At 37.6% G+C, this 20,458-nt stretch overlaps 1 protein-coding gene across 5 annotated transcripts in view; it reads left to right on the top strand.

Annotated features, from left to right (window-relative positions):
- The window catches only part of XRN1 (5'-3' exoribonuclease 1), a 111,426-nt gene extending 91,346 nt beyond the window's left edge, over positions 1-20,080 (top strand). For 3 of the 5 annotated variants that reach the window (XM_047783879.1, XM_047783848.1, XM_047783857.1), the window contains 11 exons: positions 2,190-2,292; positions 3,483-3,544; positions 5,675-5,785; positions 5,941-6,063; positions 7,004-7,163; positions 9,348-9,529; positions 14,679-14,792; positions 14,887-14,989; positions 18,335-18,373; positions 18,741-18,901; positions 19,758-20,080. In XM_047783879.1, coding sequence (XP_047639835.1) covers positions 2,190-2,292; positions 3,483-3,544; positions 5,675-5,785; positions 5,941-6,063; positions 7,004-7,163; positions 9,348-9,529; positions 14,679-14,792; positions 14,887-14,989; positions 18,335-18,373; positions 18,741-18,901; positions 19,758-20,060 — 1,461 coding nt within the window. In that variant the 3' untranslated portion in view covers positions 20,061-20,080. The remainder of the gene's footprint in view (positions 1-2,189; positions 2,293-3,482; positions 3,545-5,674; positions 5,786-5,940; positions 6,064-7,003; positions 7,164-9,347; positions 9,530-14,678; positions 14,793-14,886; positions 14,990-18,334; positions 18,374-18,740; positions 18,902-19,757) is intronic. The other 2 variants (XM_047783863.1, XM_047783870.1) reach the window with 1 other exon arrangement.
- Positions 20,081-20,458: the final 378 nt, after the last annotated feature.

Raw genomic sequence — 20,458 nt, 5'->3', positions numbered from 1 at the left:
TGTCCTTGCACATTTATCCAAAGCCATAGAATGAACAACTCCAAAAGTAAACCCCATGTAAATTCAGGCCTTTATAAGCAAAATGTAACAATCATGACTAATACAAATAGCTTTATGTAGACATCAAACAGAATAATTTAAAAAACTATACTTAGGGAGTTCCCACTATGGCTTAGCGATAACAAACATGACTAGTATCCATAAGGACGGGGGTTTGGTCCCTGGCCCCATTTGGTAAGGATCTGGTGTTGCTATGAGACGTGCTGTAGGTCACAAATGTGGCTCAGATCCCATGTTGCTGTGAATATGGCATAGGCCAGCAGCTACAGCTCCTATTCAACCCCTTGCCTGGGAATTTCCATATGCCGTGGGTGTGGCCCTAAAAATAAATAAATAAATATACTTAAAAGTATTTTTTTTCTAATTAAACTCATGGCACTTTTCCTCTGATATGATACTATGAGCATGGGTTTAAGTTAGTGCTCAGATGTCAGTTTTCTCCTATTATTTATTTCTATAACCAATTACTTTATCACTTTGAGCCTCAGTTTACTCATCTGTAATATGGAATCAAAATACACCACAGCATTTTTATGATTATAGCATTGTTATAATGATGTTAAGATAATGGATGCAGGAGTTCCCATTGTGGCTCAGTGGTAACAAACTCAGCTAGTATCCATATGGATGCGGGTTTGATCCCTGGCTCAATCGTTGGGTTAAGGATCTGACATTGCCATGAGCTGTGGTATACGTCACAGACATGGCTCAGATCTGGCATTGCTATGGCTGTGGCGTGGGCTGGCAGCTGCAGCTCCTATTCAGCCCCTAGCCCGAAATTTCCATATGCTTAAATACAAAAAAAAGGGGGGAGGGAACAAAGTACATCTTACCATGCCTAGCACATAATAAACACACAATATTTGTTTACACCAATCTATTGATCCTAATGTTCTAATTCCTTTCTTTACAGTCAGAATCCTCCATAATGAACTGCTCTAGTCCATATCCCCACCAGTCATTGTGCTGTGCTGATGGAAATCTCTTGGCCCTTTTGACTTGTTTAGACTAAAGAGCCCTAGATATTCCTGTGCAGATGAGCTCATTGGACTTTCCTTCACACTCTGATACATATCACAACTATTTTGGAACATGCCCACTGCCATCTATCTACATATGGTGTGCCTTTGTACCCAGTGTTCATTCACCTGTGCTCAGAAGAAAATAAATAGGGCCCACCAAAAGCAAAACTGAGTAATCATTGTTAAGTGATTAATTTGTATTGAACATCTCCAGCCCCTGCTTTTGCTTCCCATTCCCACTTCTGCTGTGGTGAGTTATCTGTCATTTTGTTCTCAGGCCTCCTCTCCCTGTCAGAAAGCAGGACTGCTATGATCTTTATATGAAACTTACTCATGCTGTTTTGCTAATTTTCTGCATTCCTGAACTGTCTCAATTATGGTAGCTTTAAAATCATTCTTGCTATCTGATAATAGTAGTCTTCCATCATTTGAAAACCTTGACAGTATAAATATTAATTAATAAAAATTAGGCACTGGCGGAAGGGGTGTGAAAGGTCTAATATCCTCAACTTTTGTAACATAGGGGCAGAAATGATGACTTTTTTTAAATCTCTTAATTGGACATTTTTAAAATAATGAGGTCAAGAGAATAGTATATTAAACCTATAGGTACCCATCCCTACCTTGAACATATCCAGTCCTCTTCCTTTCATAACACCTACTCATTTCCCATCCCCAAATACCCCTGAGATAGGATTGTTTTGAAGCAAATCTAGAGATCTTCAGAGGCTGCTGTTTCTGTTGTGAGGAAACATACATCTAAAGTTTAATCTTTAGTTTCCATATTAACTTTAAGTAAAATTAAATTTAATTCCCTCTATTGGAAGTGTTTTTGTAAAATGATTGTTTCTGTATACCTTACTATCTAATTAATGCATAGAGAAATGTCTGGAGTGATGATCATAATATTTAGTAACGGTTATTTCTGTGGTGGTAGAAGTTGAGTTGTTTTTTTTTAAATTGTCTATACTTTGCTTCATTCTTTAATTTTTTTTCTAATGAGCTCTAAATTTTTATAAAAATAATAAAGTATATTGAACATTGAGAAAGAGAGGTAGTTTTAACATTGAGTTTATTTAAGTCATTTATAAGAATTTTCACTTTCAGGGTGCTGTTCTACCCCAAGAAATAAGTCAGGTAACTCAACATCATAAATCTGGCTTTAATGACAACAGTGTTAAGCAAAGAAAACATGAGCCTCACAAAAAATGTAAGTTTTGAGTTAGAACGTATATTTGTGATGCTAACTGCTTCCTCTGATTTTTTATTAATTAACAGCTTTATTGAGTTATAATTCACATAGCATGAAATTCATTCTTTTACAAACTTTTTTGTGTGTGTGTTTTCACAAAATTGTACAACCAGTGTCACTACCTAAATTTAGAACATTTTCAGAGTTCCCATTGTGGCTCAACAGTAACAAATCCAACTAGTATCCATGAGGATGTGGGTTTGACCCCTGACCCTGCTCAGTGGGTTAAGTCCCTGGGGTTGCTGTGAGACACAGTGTAGGTTGCAGACGCACCTTGGATCCTGAATTGCTGTGACTGCGGCGTGAGCCGGCAGCTGAAGCTCCAATTCAACTTTAGCCTGGGAACTTCCATATGCCACTGGTGTGGCTCTAAAAGAAAAAATAATAATAATAATAATAATAATAATAAATTTAGAACATTTTCCTTACCCCCAAAAGAAATGCCATACCCCTGGCAACCGCTAATTTACTTTCTGCCTCTATGGATTGACCTATTCTGGACACTTCATATAAATAGAATCATAAAATATGTGACCTTTTGAGACTGGTTCCTTTTATGTGGTGTAAGCTTTTCAAGATTAATCCATGTTGTAGCATGTATCAGTACTTCATTCCATTTTATGGCTAAACAATATTCTACTGTATGAGTACTACATTTTGTTTATCTATTCATCCACTTTGAGGCTATAATGAATAATGCTGCTGTGAATATTCATGTTCAAATTTTTGCGTGAATATATGTTTGCAGTTCTCTTGGGTACATATGAATGAGTACTCAGGAATTACTGAGACATGTGTTAACTGTGTGCTTAGCTTTTTGTGGAACTACCAATTTTCCAAAGTGGCTGTACCATTTTATGTTCCCACCAGCAGTTGTACGAAGGTCCAATTTCTCTACATCTTCCATATAGAACCTATGTTGTTGTCCATCTTTTATATTATAGCCATCCTTGTAAGTTTAGAGTCTCCTTCTGGTTTTCATTTATAATTCATTAATGACTGAGAGTGTTGAACATTTTTTCATGTGCTTATTGGCTGTTTGTATATCTTCTTTGGAGAAATATGTGCCTTACTCTCATAAATATTTGGTAAGTGTAATTGGTGTGCAACGGATTTCATTTTACAAAACTCTATTCTCTTGTCTCTAGTTAAAGAAGAGTGTAAGAGTCCTAAAACTGAGAGTCGCTCACAAAAAATGTCAAATAGGCAGGTAAGCTTCTTAAAGTCAGATTTCTAGTAGTCAACTTTTTATTGCGGTTGGTGGCTTTGTAGCATCAAACTGAATGTTGCAGCCCTCTCAACCAGATTCATAAGGTGTGTGGGAAGAGGGTTGCTGAAATGTAGCCTGTCAGTCGCTTGGATGGGAAGTTGCATGGCTAGAGTTCAGGATTTGGAACTTGAGATACCTGAAGTTACGGTTCTGCCATTTAACAGCTCAGTGATCTTGAGCAATTAATTACTACAATTCTTAACAGCCTCAGTTTCTTCATCTTTAAAATGGAGGTAAAACTGTATCACTTGTCTCTCTCATTATATATAATCTATACATACATACATACAAACATACCTACATGAATGTATGTGTGTGTATATGCGTAAAATATGTGGACATGTTTATATATACATTGAAATAATATGGATCAACATGGCAGAATTAGCAGTTAATTCTGTGGGGTTCCATTAGTGAGGGAAGTTCATTTATGTTTTATTTTATATAGTCTCCACTGTTTGATAAGGAGTATGTGTACATTTTATAATCAAAGAATAATTTTTTTTGTTTTTTGTCCTTTTAGGGCCGCACCCAAGGCATATGGAGGTCCCCAGGCTAGGGGTCTAATTGGAGATGTAGCCGCCACCCTACACCACAGCAATGCCAGATCCAAGCCGCTTCTATAATCTACACCACAGCTCACAGCAATGCCAGATCCCCCGCCCACTGAGTGAGGCCAGGGATCGAACCCACAATCTCATGGTTTCTAGTCAGATTTGTTTTCGCTGCCCCATGATGGGAACTCCAAGGAATAATATTTTAGAAGTTCCTGTCGTGGCTCAGTAGCTAACGAATCCGACTAGGAACCATGAGGCTGTGGGTTTGATCCCTGGCCTTGCTCAGTGGGTTAAGGATCGGTGTTGCCGTGGCTGTGGCGTAGGCCAGTGGCTACGGCTCCGATTGGACCCCTGGTCTGGGAACCTCCATATGCCATTTGTATGGCCCTAAAAAAAGACAAATAAAAAATAAAAAAAGATATCTTAACATATCCTGGCATGTAACAGTTTCTCAGTAAAAGGTTCTCATTAATTTTTTTTTTTTTGTCTTTTTGTTGTTGTTGTTGTTGTTGCTATTTCTTGGGCCGCTCCCGCGGCATATGGAGATTCCCAGGCTAGGGGTCCAATCAGAGCTGTAGCCACCAGCCTATGCCAGAGCCACAGCAACGCGGGATCCGAGCCGCGTCTGCAACCTACACCACAGCTTATGGCAAGGCCGGATCGTTAACCCACTGAGCAAGGGCAAGGACCGAACCCGCAACCTCATGGTTCCTAGTCGGATTCGTTAACCACTGCACCACAACGGGAACTCCCTCATTAATTTTTAGATACCAATAAAAAGTTGAATTACCTAACTTTTAAAGTCCTCTCCTAAAATCTTATGCTGTAATTTCCTTTCATGTAGAGAAGGGGTTCATAAACTCTTTGTGCTATGGACTTCTTTGATGAAGCCTATGGACTCTTTCTCAGAGTAATATTTTTAATACTACAATAAAATATGTAATATTTGAAAGAAAAGCAATTATATGAAGTAGAATTAGAGTGACCACTGTTGTAGTTCATTGCCTTCATTCACAAGTGACACTGCATTCACAAGGGAATACTAAATCTCGTTTACCAATTAATGAAAATAAAGATGTAGGAGTTCCCGTCATGGCGCAGTGGTTAACGAATCCGACTAGGAACCATGAGGTTGCAGGTTCGATCCCTGGCCTTGCTCAGTGGGTTAAGGATCTGGCGTTGCCGTGAGTTGTGGTGTAGGTTGCAGACGCGGCTCGGATCCCGCGTTGCTGTGGCTCTGGCGTAGGCCGGCAGATACAGCTCTGATTCGACCCCTAGCCTGGGAACCTCCATATGCCGCAGGAGCGGCCCAAGAAATGGCAAAAAGACAAAAAGACAAAAAAAAAAAAAGATGTGATTTTTTTTTCCCTCATCAAATTTACAGGCCCTGTTTTTTCTTATGATATAAAACAGAAAATAACACATTAAAAAGTTTGCAGTGATTTATTTAGAATACTGTTAAATAGTTACTATAATTTTATTTGTACAGAAACTCATTCTTACTCTTTTATAGATGTTTGCAGGGCATGCCAAATGTAATATTAAGCTATTGAAGAGAAATGAAAGTGCAGAAGCCTCAGAAAACCAAAAGGCTGTGATGGGTTATCCAAATGCTATTGATAAGGTAAAAGACCATTTATTCAGTTTCTCTTCCCAAACTTTAACATCTGGGAAGATGATCAAGTAAAAAATTAAATGATCATTTTTTTACATAAAATTCTAGAGCTTTTTTGTGTCCTTGTACTTTCATCTTCATGCACAAAATATTTATTCCTTTAGCCTAATCCTGGAATTGAGAATTTCTTAGCATCCTTGAATATCGCCAAAGAAAATGAAGTACAGTTATCTCATCATGAAGAGCCTCCAAGTGAAGAGCATCTGTCACCACAGTCATTTGCTATGGTTCGTATTTTGCAAGAACTTACATAGTATGGTGATTTCACTGCTGTTGGCCATGCATTTGTACCCTATGCAGCAGTTAAAACACTTTCCCTCGTGTAGGCTGATGGATTACATGATTATTGTTATCCCGTGAGGAAAACTGGGCTGCCCTGGGCAATTTAGCCACCATAGCTCCCTTGCTTTTCAAACATTGCTACTAGGAGAGCTCCCATAGTAATGAACCCAACTAGTATCCCTGAGGATGCGGGTTCGATCCCTGGCCTTGCTCAGTGGGTAGTGGATCTGGCGTTGCCATGAGCTGTGGTGCTGGTTGCAGAGGAGGCGCGGATCCCTCATTGCTGTGGCTGTGGTGTAAGCTGGCTTTTGTAGCTCCAATTCAACTCCTAGCCTGGGAACCTCCATGTGCCATGGGTGCGGCCCTAAAAAGGAAAAAAAAAGAAAATTGCTACTAGGTATTTTGATCAAAAGTTGAGCAGACTGGAAGTCCCTGTTGTGGCTTAGCGGGTTATGAACACAACTAGTATCCATGAGGATGGGGGTTTGATCCCTCGCCTCACTCAGTGGGTTAAGGATCCAGCATTTTGGTGAGTTTTGGTGTAGGTCACAGATGTGACTTCAATCCCACATTGCTGTGGCTGTGGCATAGGCTGGCAGCTGAAGCTTCTTTTGACCCCTAGCTTGGGAACTTCCAAATGATACGCCCCAGGTGCAGCCAAAAAAAAAGTTGAGAAGACTTATAAGCATTGTTTCTTTGCTAGGAAATGTGGATTTTTTTCCAACTCTAGACTATTTATTTTCCTTATTCTCTATCTAAATGTAGTTATCACCTTCGTTTTTAACAATGGAACTCTTTAAAAGAAGGATCAGTAAGCTCTGTAACTCTAATTTTAACTTTGCTCCCCTATTTTAACCATCTCCGTACCAATCATTTTCAAAACAGAAGGGCACTCGGATGCTTAAAGAAATACTAAAAATTGATGGCTCTGGCACTCTGGACCATAAGAGTGAAATGAAACAGTTTGGTAATGAAGTCACTGTTTCCTCTAATAGAAGAGATGAATATGGATCTTCCTCACAGCCTAAACAAAATAAGAAATTAAGTAAGTAAGCTAAATACTAGTGCTAATAACCAATACCACTTCAGAAATTTAGATCATTTGTTTTTTTAATCATGTGGCTTTTAAACATAAAAGTACTTTTGGAGTTCCCTGGTGGCTTAGTGGTTAAGGATCCAGTGTCACTGCTGTAACTCTGGTTACTGCTGTGGTGCGGGTTTGACCCCTGGCTTAGAAACCTCCATATGCTGCGGATGCAGCCCAAAAAAAATGAAAACAAAAACGAAATTTTTTTTTAAGAATATAGTTAAGATTAACAAATAATAAGAGTGTATGAAGTTCCCATCGTGGCACAGTGGAAATGAATCTGACTAGGAACCATGAGATTGCAGGTTTGATCCCTGGCCTCACTCAGTGAGTTAAAGATCTGGCGTTGCCGTGAGTTTTGGTGTAGGTCGCAGACGCGGCTCAGATCTGGTGTTGCTGTGGCTGTGACGTAGGCTGGCAGCTATAGCTACAATTAGACCCTTAGCCTCGGAACCTCCATGTGCTGCAGGTGTGGCCCTAAAAAGACAAAATAAATAAATAAATAAGAGTATAATTCATATGCTGTGTCAGTTATATATATTTAACAATGTAACCAATAAATTTATAGTCCCTAAATGTCTTCTTGTGACTACTTCAATTACACTAATATAGATACTCATTCTGTAGATCCCAAACCTGGGAAGGTTTTTACATTTTAGCTTTTTCTTAGTAATTTTAAAATGATTATGCAACTTAAATACATTATTTAACTTTTCTGAAATTCTTTTATCTCCAAAATAACATTGCAAATGACTTGTGATAATTTTATGATACATAAAGCAGTTAGCACTGTGTCTAACACATTCTAGGTGCCAATAATTGATATTAGTATTATGTTAACTTGACCAACATAAAAATAGAAGACACTGTAAAATTAATTAAAAATGATTAATGGAGGCACTTAATTTAAATCTGTGAAGCCTATAGCGTAATATCTGGCACATAGCTGGATTTCAGTAAAAGTCCATCATTGCCTCTACCCTCTAAATTCCCTCTACTTTAATATTTTTCTATGTAATTATCTACAAAAGCCTGCCAGGAAGAATGACTCATGTAAAGTAGGTGAGGACAGAAGTTTCTCAGAGATAAAACATGTTGAAATAAGCAAACCTGTGTTTCTTAAGGATCAAAATCTGGAACAAAATCAGAGCCTAGCTTCATTTATACTCCACTGAGTATTGAGATAAATTATTAATGTAAAATTCCAGGAGTTCCCTGGTGGCACAGCAGGTTGAGGATCCAGCATTGTCACTGCTGTGGCTCAGATTCAGTCCCTGGTCAGATAACTTCCCAAGGCTGCAGGTGCAGCCAAAAATGAAATAAATTCCAATAGCTATCAGGAAACATTATTTACCATAGTGACAAACATGCTCTTGAAATAGAGAAAAATAAAATTCGAAAACAGTTTTGGATAAAGATAGTTCCACTGTCAGAAACAAGTAACTTTTACTGTATTTTAGTATAGTAAGAAATATCATATATCTTAGAGTCAAGACTTCAGAACCAGCCCATGTAACAGAAGTTTGGGCAAGCCACTTTTTTAAAAAAAAAATCTGTGTAATAGTAAGAAGTTTAGAATTGTTCTTCACTGGGGTATGCTTTTGTTCTGTTTGTGAGTTTATTGATTATAAAGAAGGTGAACTTCCTGAATTTTTAAATCATATTCTATATAAAAAAGACTTAAGTTCAGAAAACCTATTAAGAAATAGTATTTTAGTACAATAAAAACATTCATCCTTGTGTCTCAGAAAGGAAGATGAAATATTGAGAAATAAGATTGAAGCTGTAACCTCAGAACTTAAGAACTAATTGTAAATGAGCTTTAGAAAGCCATTTTCTTGTTTAAATTTTGCCTGTAACATAACTGTATAGTCATTTTCTCGCACTATGTTAATTATTGGCATTATCATATCATATTTTAAAATCTTTATCTTAATTATGTATCAGTAATTATAATCATCTAAAAATCTTCATTGCATTCTCATCATTTTAGGCAGTATTAAATAGTTCTTATAGTTACTTCATGGGAGATTTCTCTCCACTTTTTTACAGTGTCCTAATAGTATTCTGTAGAGCGCTGCCATAATTGCATAGGTTGGGATATCATTTAATATTGCTGTGTCCTTTTCTCTTTTTTGGTAGCATCTTATACGAACAAGCCTCACAGTGCCAGTGAGTACCATAATGTTCAGTCTTTGGACAGTATGTGCTGGCCTGCTCTCAGCCAGATTCCTCCTGTGTCCACACCAGTAACTGAACTTTCTCGAATTTGTTCCCTTGTTGGAATGCCACAACCAGATTTCTCCTTTCTAAGAACACCACAGGTATAGTATACTAATGTTTCATTTACATAAGTGTTTGAACACTGAGCTTAAATAAATTGACTGAAAATCTTTGGCTAGAAATAATATAATGGAGCTGATTTTTTTTCTAACTTTATGAGAAGCATAGATTAATACTTCTCACACTGGCTCTTAGATTTATGCATAACCAGAGCTCTCAGAGAGATTTATCAGAGGAACCTGGGCAGCAGGTAGCCTGGCAAGATTTTTCAGACTAATAGAGTCTAGGGATCTTGGGCTACAGAAACAATTTTCAAACTTTTTGTCTCAGAAGCTCCCCCCTTTCTTTTTGAGGCTCCCAAGGAACTTTCATGTACTTGTGTTATATCCATATTTACCAAATTAAAACTGAAAACTGAAAAAAAAATTTTAGTATTTCTTGTGCATTAAAAATAACTTTTCCAAAAAATTTATTTTTTTTGTTTTAAGTTACTTTTAACTTTATTTTTTATAATGATTTTTATTGTTTTCATTATAACTGATTTACAGTGTTCTATCAGTTTTCTGCTGCACAGCAAAGTGACCCAGTCACACATACATATATACATTCTTTTTTCTCACATTATCATGCTCCATCACAAGTGACCCGACATAGTTCCCAGTGCTATCTATACAGCAGATCTCATTGCTTGTCTATTCCAAAGGCAATAGTTTGCATCTATTAACCCCAAATGCCCAGTCCCTCCTACTCCCTCCCCCTCCCTCTTGGCAACCACACGTCTGTTCTCCATGTCCATGATTTGCTTTTCTGTGGAAAGGTTCATTTGTGCCATGTATTAGATTCCAGATGTAAGTGATATTATATGGTATTTGTCTTAATCTTTCTCACTTACTTCACTTAGTATGAGTCTCTAGTTCCATCCATGTTGCTGTAAATGGCATTATTTTGTTCTTTTTTTATAGCTGAGTAGTGTTCCATTCATGTATATATACCACATCTTCTTAATCCAATTGTCTGTCTGTGGACATTTAGGTTGTTTCCATGTCTTGACTGTTGTGAATAGTGCTGCAATGAACATGCGGGTGCATATGTTTTTTTTTCAAGGAAAGTTTTGTCCAGACGTATGCCCAAGAGTGGGATTGCTGGGTCACATGGTAGTTCTATGCATAGTTTTCTAAGGTACTCCATACTGTTTTCCACAGTGGTTGTACCAATTTACATTCCCACCAACAGTACAGGAGGGTTTCCTTTTCTCCACACCCTCTCTAGCATTTGTTATTTGTGGACTTATTAATGATAGCCATTCTGACTGGGGTGAAGTGGAACCTCATAGCAGTTTTGATTTGCATTTCTCTAATAATCAGTGATATTGAGCATTTTTTCATGTGCCTATTGGCCATCTGTCCATCTTCCTTGGAAAAATGTCTATTCAGGTCTTTTGCCCATTTTTCCAATGGGTTGTTTTTGCCATTAAGTTGTATAAATTGTTTGTGTATTTTAGAGATTAAGCCCTTGTCAGTTGCATCATTTGAAACTATTTTTTCCTATTCCGTAAATTATCTTTTTGTGTTTCTCAGGGTTTCCTTTGCTGTACAAAAGCTTGTCAGTTTGATTAGGTCCCATTGGTTTATTTTTGCTTTTATTTCTGATGCTTTGAGAGACTGACCTAAGAAAACATTTGTAAGATTGATATCAGAGAATGTTTTGCCTCTGTTCTCTTCTAGGAGTTTGATGGTGTCTTGTCTTACATTTAAGTCTTTAAGCCATTTTGAGTTTATTTTCATGCATGGTGTGAGGGAGTGTTCCAGTTTCACTGATTTACATGCGGATGTCTAGGTTTCCCAGCACCATCAGCTGAAAAGACTGTCTTTTTCCCATTTTATTTTCTTGCCTCCTTTGTCAAAGATTAATTAACCATAGGTGTCGGGGTTTATTTCTGGGTTCTCTATTCTGTTCCATTGGTCTGTGTGTCTGTTTTGGTACCAGTACCACACTGTCTTGATGACTGTGGCTCTGTATTATTGCCTGAAATCTGGGAGAGTTATGCCTCCTGCTTGGTTTTTATTCCTCAGGATTGCTTTGGCAATTCTGGGTCTTTTGTGGTTCCATATAAATTTTTGGATTTTTTGTTCTAGTTCTGTGAAAAATGTTATGGGTAATTTCATAGGGATTGCATTGAATCTGTAGATTGCTTTGGGTAATATTTACAATATTAATTTTTCCAACCTAGGAACATGGACTATCTTTCCATTTCTTTGCATCCTCTTTAATTTCCTTCATTAATGTTTTATAGTTCTCATCATGTAAGTCTTTCGCCTCCTTGCTCAGGTTTATTCCCAGGTATTTGATTTTTTGGGGTGCAATTTTAAAAGGTACTGTATTTTTGTCTTACTTTTCTAATATTTCATTTTTAGTATACAGAAATTTGACTGATTTCTGAATGTTAATCTTGTATCCTGCTGCTTTGCTGAATTTGTTGATCAGTTCAAGTAGTTTTTTGGGTTGAGTCTTTAGGGTTTTCTATATATAGTATCATGTCATCTGCATACAGTGACAATTTTACCTCTCTTCTTCCAATTTGGATACCTTTTATTTCTTTTGTTTGTCTGATTGCTGTGGCTAGGACTTCCAGTACTATGTTGAATAAAAGTGGTGGGAGTTCCCATCGTGGCTCAGTAGTTAACAAATCTGATTAGGAACCATGAGGTTGCAGGTTCAGTCCATGGCCTCGCTCAGTGGGTTAAGGATCCAGCATTGCCGTGAGCTATGGTGTAGGTCGCAGATGCAGCTCAGATCATGTGTTGCTGTGGCTCTGTCGTAGGCCGGCAGCTACAGCTCCGATTAGACCCCCAGCCTGGGAACCTCTATATACCGCAGGTGCAGCCCTAGAAAAGAGAAAAAATATTTAAAAATAAAAGTGGTGAGAGTGAGCATCCTTTTCTTGTTCCAGATTTTAGTGGAAAGGCTTTCAGGTTTTCTCCATTGAGTATTGTATTGGCTGTGGGTTTGTCATAAATGGCTTTTATTATGTTATGTTCCCTCTATACCCACTTTGGTAAGAGTTTTTATCATGAATGGATGTTGGACTTTGTCAAATGCTTTTTCTGCATCTATTGAGATGATCATGTGGTTTTCGTCTTTTCTTTTGTTAATGTGGTATATGACATTGATTGATTTGCATACATTGAACCATCCTTGTGAATCTGGGATAAATCCCACTTGGTCGTGGTGTATGATCTTTTTTATGTGTTGTTGGATTCGGTTGACTAATATTTTGTTGAGAACTTTTGCGTCTATATTCATCGGAGATGTTGGCCTATAGTTTTCTTTTTTCATGGTATCTTTGGTTTTGGAATTAGGGTGATGTTGGCATCATAAAATGTCTTTGGGAGTATTCCTTCTTCTTTAGCCTTTTGGAAAAGTTTAAGGAGGATGGGTATAAAATTTGTATGTTTGGTAGAATTCACTTGCAAAGCCATCTAGTCCTGGATGTTTATTTGTAAGGAGTGTTTTTATGACATATTCAATTTCATTTCTAGTGATCAGTCTGTTCAGTTGATCTATTTCTTCTTGATTCAGTTTCGGCAGGCTGTAAGTCTCTAGAAAGTTGTCCATTTCTTCTAGGTTGTCAGATTTGTTGGCATACAGTTGTTCACAGTATTCTCTTGTGGTTTTTTTGTATTTCTGCAGTATCCGTTATGATTTCTCCTTTTTCATTTCTTATTTTATTTGGGTTTTTTCTCTCCTCTTGGTGAATCTGGCCAGGGGTTTGTCAATTTTGTTTACCTTTTTAAAGAACCAGCTCTTGGTTTTATTGATTTTTTTTTCTATTGTTTTTTGAATCTCTGTTTTATTGATTTCCTCTCTGATCTTTATAATTTCCTTTCTTCTGCCAACTTTAGGTTTCATTTGTTCTTCTTTTTCTAATTCATTTAGGTGATGGGTTAAGTTGTCAATTCGAGATCCTCTTTTTTGAGGAAGGCCTGTATTGCTGTAAATTTGCCTCTGAGTGGTTATGTTAAAAAAAAAAATTAGTGAGGAGTGGTATTGCTCTACATTTTTGCAAATCTTTTCCATCTTCTAGCTTAATAGAAAAAGCTAGATTCTCATATGGGCCTCTTACATCAGTCTCTTGTAATATGTGGTTTGGGTTGAAATAGATGAAGAAAATCTGACCTCACAGAAATAGATAATCCAAAACAGGGAGAAAATTTTAATAGCCTTTTCATATAAGTGGGAATATTTTTTGGTACTACATTAAAACATGGTATTTTCGTAAAAGTTAGTGCAGTGTAGAATCTGAAATTGTTATCAGTGTACTTTTTGTCCTCTGTATACTTAATGAGAAAATGAGAGTGAAAATGTCAAATAGTATCTTCATAATTTCATATTGTTATGAAAATAGAACTTCAAGGATCCCCAGAAAGGGTCTCAGGAACCTCCAGGGACCCCATACTGCACCTCAAGAACCATTATGAGAAAGTTGCTTTATCCTTTTTCTGTATACAAATTCTCACCTGAAATAGAAAGCATGATTAACTAACAATACTATATAAAAATCTTTTTGTAAGAGGGGGAAAAAAGTATACTGTGAAGAGTTATCATTTAAATGTAAATGTATCAGTCAGAACCTCTGAGTCTTTCAGATTTTGGAAGTAAATTCTCATTAGCAAAATACCTTGTATTTAAAGGATGTTGGGAAGCAAGGGTCAGCAATTTTTTTGTATAAATGGCCAGATAGTAAGTATTTGGTCTCTAGCACAAGCACTTACCTCTGCAGTTGTGGTATGAAAACAGCTAATTCAGAAAAAAGTGGACTTGGCTGTGTTCCAGTAAAATCTTATATACAAAAACAAGCGAAGACCTAGTTTTCCAATCCTAGATATAAGGAAGAAAGTTTTTCTGGCTTTCATTTCCATTAGGATGCTTGACCCTTCAGCTAACTTAGAGATCATTTTAACTTTGTAAACATTGAAAGACAAGACAACAGTTTTAAAGTTTTTGCATTACAACCCAAAACTTAAGCTGATAGTCCTTTTTTAAATTCTTGAATTTTGTTTAATTTTTTTTACAGAATGTTAGATGATGTTATTCTCCCTGTTTAGACTAAGCTTTGGAGGAGGAGGTCAACTTCCTGGCAGATAACTTCATAAACATTCATGTTTGGTTGTTTTTGTTTTTTTTTTTTAGACAATGACAGTTTGCCAGGTAAAATTATCTAATGGCTTACTGGTACATGGGCCACAGTGCCATTCTGAAAATGAGGCCAAGGAAAAAGCTGCACTTTTTGCTTTACAACAATTGGTGAGAACTGTCCATGGATTCTCTACTAAATCTTTAATCAATCCCTGTACATGTTTTTGTTGCATTGTCTTATAACTTTTAAATACTTTCATAGGGCTCCTTAGGAGTGAATTTCCCTTTGCCTCCACCAATATTTCCAAGTTATCCTCCTGCTGTACCACCTGGAACAATTCCTCCAGTTTTTCCCCAACCTACTGGTAAGATATTTTGCTCTTCTAAATATTTGTTATTGAGTTATTGTTTTTAGAAAGTTCTTTTTAAGAAGTATCATTTTGATAAAACACAAGAAATTATCCAAATGTCTAGGGAATTTAAGGAGTTATGAGAAATAAGCCTGAAACCAGAATCTGCAGATTCATCTAGAAATACCAGTGTCCTCCTGTAGTCTCTAGTGTGGCTGGATAGAGTAGGACAGTTCTTTGGGGCAGCCCAGTAACTGCCCACACATGAATTTTGGTTTAAGGTAGACATCAAAACACAGGATGAGGTGGAGGGTATGGGAAGATAAAACAGAGATGAAGGGAATAAAAAAATAGGTAAAGCTTTGAAGCTGTGGGTTTGAAAGAAACTGCCCTTGACAATGAGAGAAATAAAGAGTGGAAAGTATTTTAGGCTTACCGTATGTATGTTTCTTATGCACAGTTGTCTTCCTCCTCCAAACATAGTGCCAAGCAGGTAGTTCCCTGCTTCCTGTAGTCACTTGGTGACTTCCTGGTTTGCTGGGGGAATGAAAAGGTCACTGTGGAATCAGGACTCTGTTTTTGTCCAGGTTCTTTTATTGAGAAAGTCATGGGACTCCGTTGGGATACCATTTTCTTATTTATGCTAGACTGTGTTTAGGATCTCTTTATTCTTTTCTTTATTTTATTGAAGTATATAGTTAATGTACAATGTTATGTTAGTTTCTTCTGTACAACAAAGTGATTCAATTATATATATGAATATATATATTATTTTTCAGATTCTTTTCCATTTTTTTAAAGTTATAATTGAAGTATAGTTGATTTACAGTGTTGTGATAATTTCTGCTGTACAACAAAGTGGTTCAGTTATATATATACGTACATCTCTTCTTTTTCAGATTCTTTTCCCATATAAATTATCACAGAATATTGGGTAGAGTTCCCTGTGCTATACAATATACTCTTTTTCCGTTATGATTTATCACAGGGTATTGAATATAGTTCCCTGTGCTATAGAGTAGGGCCTTGTTGTTTATTTATAATTTTTTATTCTAAACCTTAAGTTTATTAAACACTTCTCCGTCACCCCTCTTTTCTAATAACAGTTGGTTTCTTCATATCCTAATCATTATCATTTTAAAACCAATAATTTGCTGGAGTTGCCATCGTGGCACAGTGGTTAATGAATCTGACTAGGAACCATGAGGTTGCAGGTTCGATCCCTGGCCTTGCTCAGTGGGTTAAGGATCTGGCATTGCCGTGAACTGTGGTATAGGTCACAGACATGGCTCAGATCCCGTGTTGCTGTGGCTCTGGCATTAGGCCGGTGGCTACAGCTCCGATTAGACCCCTAACCTGGGAACTTCTATATGCCATGGGAGCGGCCCTAGAAAAGACCAAAAAAATAAAAAATAAAAAAATAATTTGCTTATTTCAAGTTTAGAAAATTACCTTTTTGAGTCTACTGTATGCCAGATATTATTCCAGGAGCTCTACATACTAATCCTCACTATAAATATTACAAAGGTTAATAATGCTGATTAAACTAGTTATCTCTTCTCTTTGCCTAAACTCCATTAAACTGAATCATAAATTATTAATTTTTTTTTAACTTTTTAAAAAATTTTTGCCCACCCCAAGGCATATGGAGTTCCCAGCCCAGGGATCAGATCCCAGCCGCAGTTGTGACCTAAACCGCAGTTGCAGCAACACTGGGTCCCTAACCCACTGTGCTCAGCTGGGAATCAAACCTGTGTCCCAGCGCTCCCAAGATGCCTCCAGTCCCATTGCGCCGTGGCAGGAACTCCATAAATTATTTTAAATGTGTAATAAGCCTACAAGGACAAAGGGGCGAGGGAAAGCAGCAAATTAGACACTTGGAAAGAGTGTGTAATGAGAAAAGCAGTTAAAGAAATAGTAAGCAATTTAGCAGAACAGGATTCTGCTACAAACTGAAGTGTCTATTAAAGAGGATACTCAGGGGAGTTCCCATCGTGACACAGTGATTAGCGAATCCCACTAGAAACCATGAGGTTGCGGGTTTGATCCTTGGCCTTGCTCAGTGGGTTAAGGATCCAGTGTTGCGGTGAGCTGTGGTGTGGGTTGCAGATGCAGCTCGGATCTGGCATTGCTGTGGCTGTGGTGTAGGCCAGCAGCAGTAGCTCCAATTCAACCCCTAGCCTGGGAACCTCCATATGCCACGGGAGCGGCCCTAGAAAAGGCAAAAAAAAAAAAGAGACAAAAAAAAAGGATACTCAGGGTTCCCGTCGTGGCACAGTGGAAATGAGTCTGACTCGGAACCATTAGGTTGCGGGATTCATCCCTGGCTTTGCTCAGTGGGTTAAGGATCCGGCGTTGCCATGAGCTGTGGTATAGTTCGAAGACATGGCTTGGATCTGGCGTTGAAATGGGTATGGTGTAGGCCAGCAGCTGCCGCTCCAATTCAACCCCTAGCCTAGAAACATACATTTGCAGCATATGTGGCCCTAAAAAGCAAAAAAAAAAAAAAAAAGGAGAAAAAGACATAATTTTCTAAATCTCACTATTTTCATATTGAAACTGTTCTTTATCCTGGAATGAATGTGTGTAATTCGTAAAATTGAAAAATAGAGATTCATCTCTCCTGATCGAAACTTTTTTTTTTTTTTTGGTCTTTTTGTCTTTTAGGGCTGCACCTGCAGCATATGGAGGTTCCCAGGCTAGGGGTCCAATTGGAACTGTAGCTGCCAACCTACGCCACAGCCACAGCCACACAAGATCCAAGCCATGTCTGTGACCTACACCACAGCTCACGGCAACACCGGATTCTTAACCCACTGCGCGAGGCCAGGGATCGAGCCTGTGTCCTCATGGATGTTAGTCGGGTAGCTAACTGCTGAGCCATGACGAGAACTCCCCCAAACATTTTTTTAAGTGGCTAAATTTTAGTTAAGCTATACTGTCTTATAGTCCAGGCTGCCTTTTTAATCTCTCTAGAAAGAAGGTTTGAACACAGAACATACTTTCTTCAGTGGCAATGTGCCAGTGTCTCAGATGTCATTGTTTAATGCAGCAGTTCCCAAATGCTGCCTTGGTACTGACTGCTTAAGAATCACCCATGAACCTTATTAAGAATACAGATTTTTGGGCCCCTCAGAGTCTATGTATAAGATCCGGGGCCTTGGCCAGGAAGCTCACCATGTGTTTTAGATACACAAATTTCCTTGGGGAATCATGGATTTAATGCACTTTTAATAAGAAACAAAATATAAATTTTTAAATGCTCGAATTACAAATATTAGAATAGGGGAAAGAAAGAGTCTGCATATCATATGAAAGTGATCAGATTTCAAGACTTGAGCTTTTTTGGTTTTTTTGTAGGCTGGGATCACTATGGAAGCAACTTAGCATTGGGGGCAGGTGAGATCCTTAAGATTTCTCTCTTTGTGCCCTGGCTTTCCCCCCCCATCCCCAAGAGATAATTTCATAACCATTTTATTATTTTTTAAAATAGTGTTACAAATATTCCTAAAGTTCGTATCAGTATACAGTACTATTGGCCTTCATAGGCCAGATAGCATGATGATAAGATGATGTCTGTAGATGGTTCACAATCCTTAAGGGGGATCCTGAGCTTGAATGTTGTAAGCAAGATCAATCAGAGAAGCTAAGTGTATACCCTTTGCCATAGTGAAAAAAGCCAAAAGAGGGTAGCAGGAGGAGGTCTGAAATTTTGGGCTTTAATGACACCATTTTACTAAAACAGTTTTTCCATGATTTTTAACAGCTAATATCATGCCATCATCAACTCATCTCTTTGGCTCAATGCCATGGGGACCACCAGTGCCAGTTCCTGGGAAGCCCTTCCATCATACTTCATATGCCGGGACCATGCCCATGGCTGGAGGAATGCCAGCTGGTGTGCATAATCAGTTCATACCTTTACAGGTGAGACCTAAAAGACAATTATTACATTTTTAAGGGAATTTTTTACTGCTCAAAGACCATTGATAAAATTTTGTGTACTCGGGTGTTCCTGTTGTGGTGCAGCGGAAGCAAATCTGACGCTAGCATCCATGAGGACACAGGTTCAATCCCTGGCCTTTCTCAGTGGGTTAAGGATCTGGCATTGCCATGAGCTATGGTGTAGGTCGCAGACATGGCTTGGATATGGCATTACTGTGGCTTGTGGTGTAGGCCAGAGGCTACAGCTCCCATTTGACACTAGCCTGGGAACCTGCATATGGCTGCAGATGCAGCCCTAAAAAAAAAAAAAAAAAAATTGTGTACTCAGTAATTACTTATTCGGTGCCAACTAGAAGCTCAATCAGTACTGGTCTGGGTACTGAGAATGTTTTTTACCAGTGGTAACCAAGTCTGACCTGGTCCATGCTGCCTGAGTTTGTGTTCTAATGAATAGTAATAATTACAGCAAGTTGTAACATCCTTTTCTAGAACAAAGTAATTTAAAATCAAGAATATAGGAGTTTCTGTTGTGGCTCAATGGGTTAAGAACCTGCCCATTTGATCCCTAGCCTGAGAACTTCCATATGCCACAGGTATGGCCCTAGAAAGAAAACAAAGTCAGGAATATAAATTTTCTTTATATTTAAGTTATGGATAATTTTAAAATATTTTATTTGTAACTAAATTCCTTGAATTTAAAAAGTCTGATTTGGAGATTATACCTGGAAGTAATAAGTCAGTGGTAATTGATGAGTGTTAGTAGCATGGGTTATGGTAGTTTCTAACACTAGCTTTTTTTGCCTGTGTTATTAATTAATGATGCTTTTATTTCTTAAAGGTAACTAAAAAAAGAGTTGCAAACAAAAAGAACTTTGAGAACAAGGAGACTCAGAGTTCTCATGCCACACCACTTCAAACTAGCCAGTCAGCGTCTTCTGATGTCACCAAAGCAGTTCCACAGGAGAGTTCATCAGCTTCGTTAAAGTCCTCTCAGAATATCCAACCTGCATCTTCTCTTCAAGCTGAAGCTGCCTCCCCAGGCCATAGTATGTCTCACCATAAATCAACACCAAGCTCTTCTTCAAGAAGAAAATCAAGAAAACTGGCTGTCAATTTTGGCATTTCTAAACCTTCTGAATAAATTTGGTACTTGGAATTAAATCAACTTCTTTCCTTTCCTCCCACCTTTTTATAAATCCATATCTGTGTCTCATAAAAATTACAACGTACTATTTTAAAACAATATGTTTCAATTAAAATTTTTTAAATTTTAGTTGTCAGGCACTTTTCATGCTGTTTAAAAACTATCCATCAAATTGTACATCTTAAGTATGTGCAGTTTGTTTTACATCAATTATACCTCAATAAAGCTGTAAAAAAAAGAATAAATTAAACCTTGTGTTAAAATAATATCAGTGGACTAAGCATTCAAATGTACCACTCCAACCATTGGCCTCATCATTAGAAGCATCCTAAACTATGAATTAGATGTCATATTGCAATAATAATAAACATTTTTTACATTATCATTGAGGGATA

The sequence above is a fragment of the Phacochoerus africanus genome, chromosome 1, assembly GCF_016906955.1.
Source record: "Phacochoerus africanus isolate WHEZ1 chromosome 1, ROS_Pafr_v1, whole genome shotgun sequence".
NCBI classification, from domain to species: domain Eukaryota; kingdom Metazoa; phylum Chordata; class Mammalia; order Artiodactyla; family Suidae; genus Phacochoerus; species Phacochoerus africanus.
This window is presented reverse-complemented; position numbering and strand designations above follow the sequence as displayed.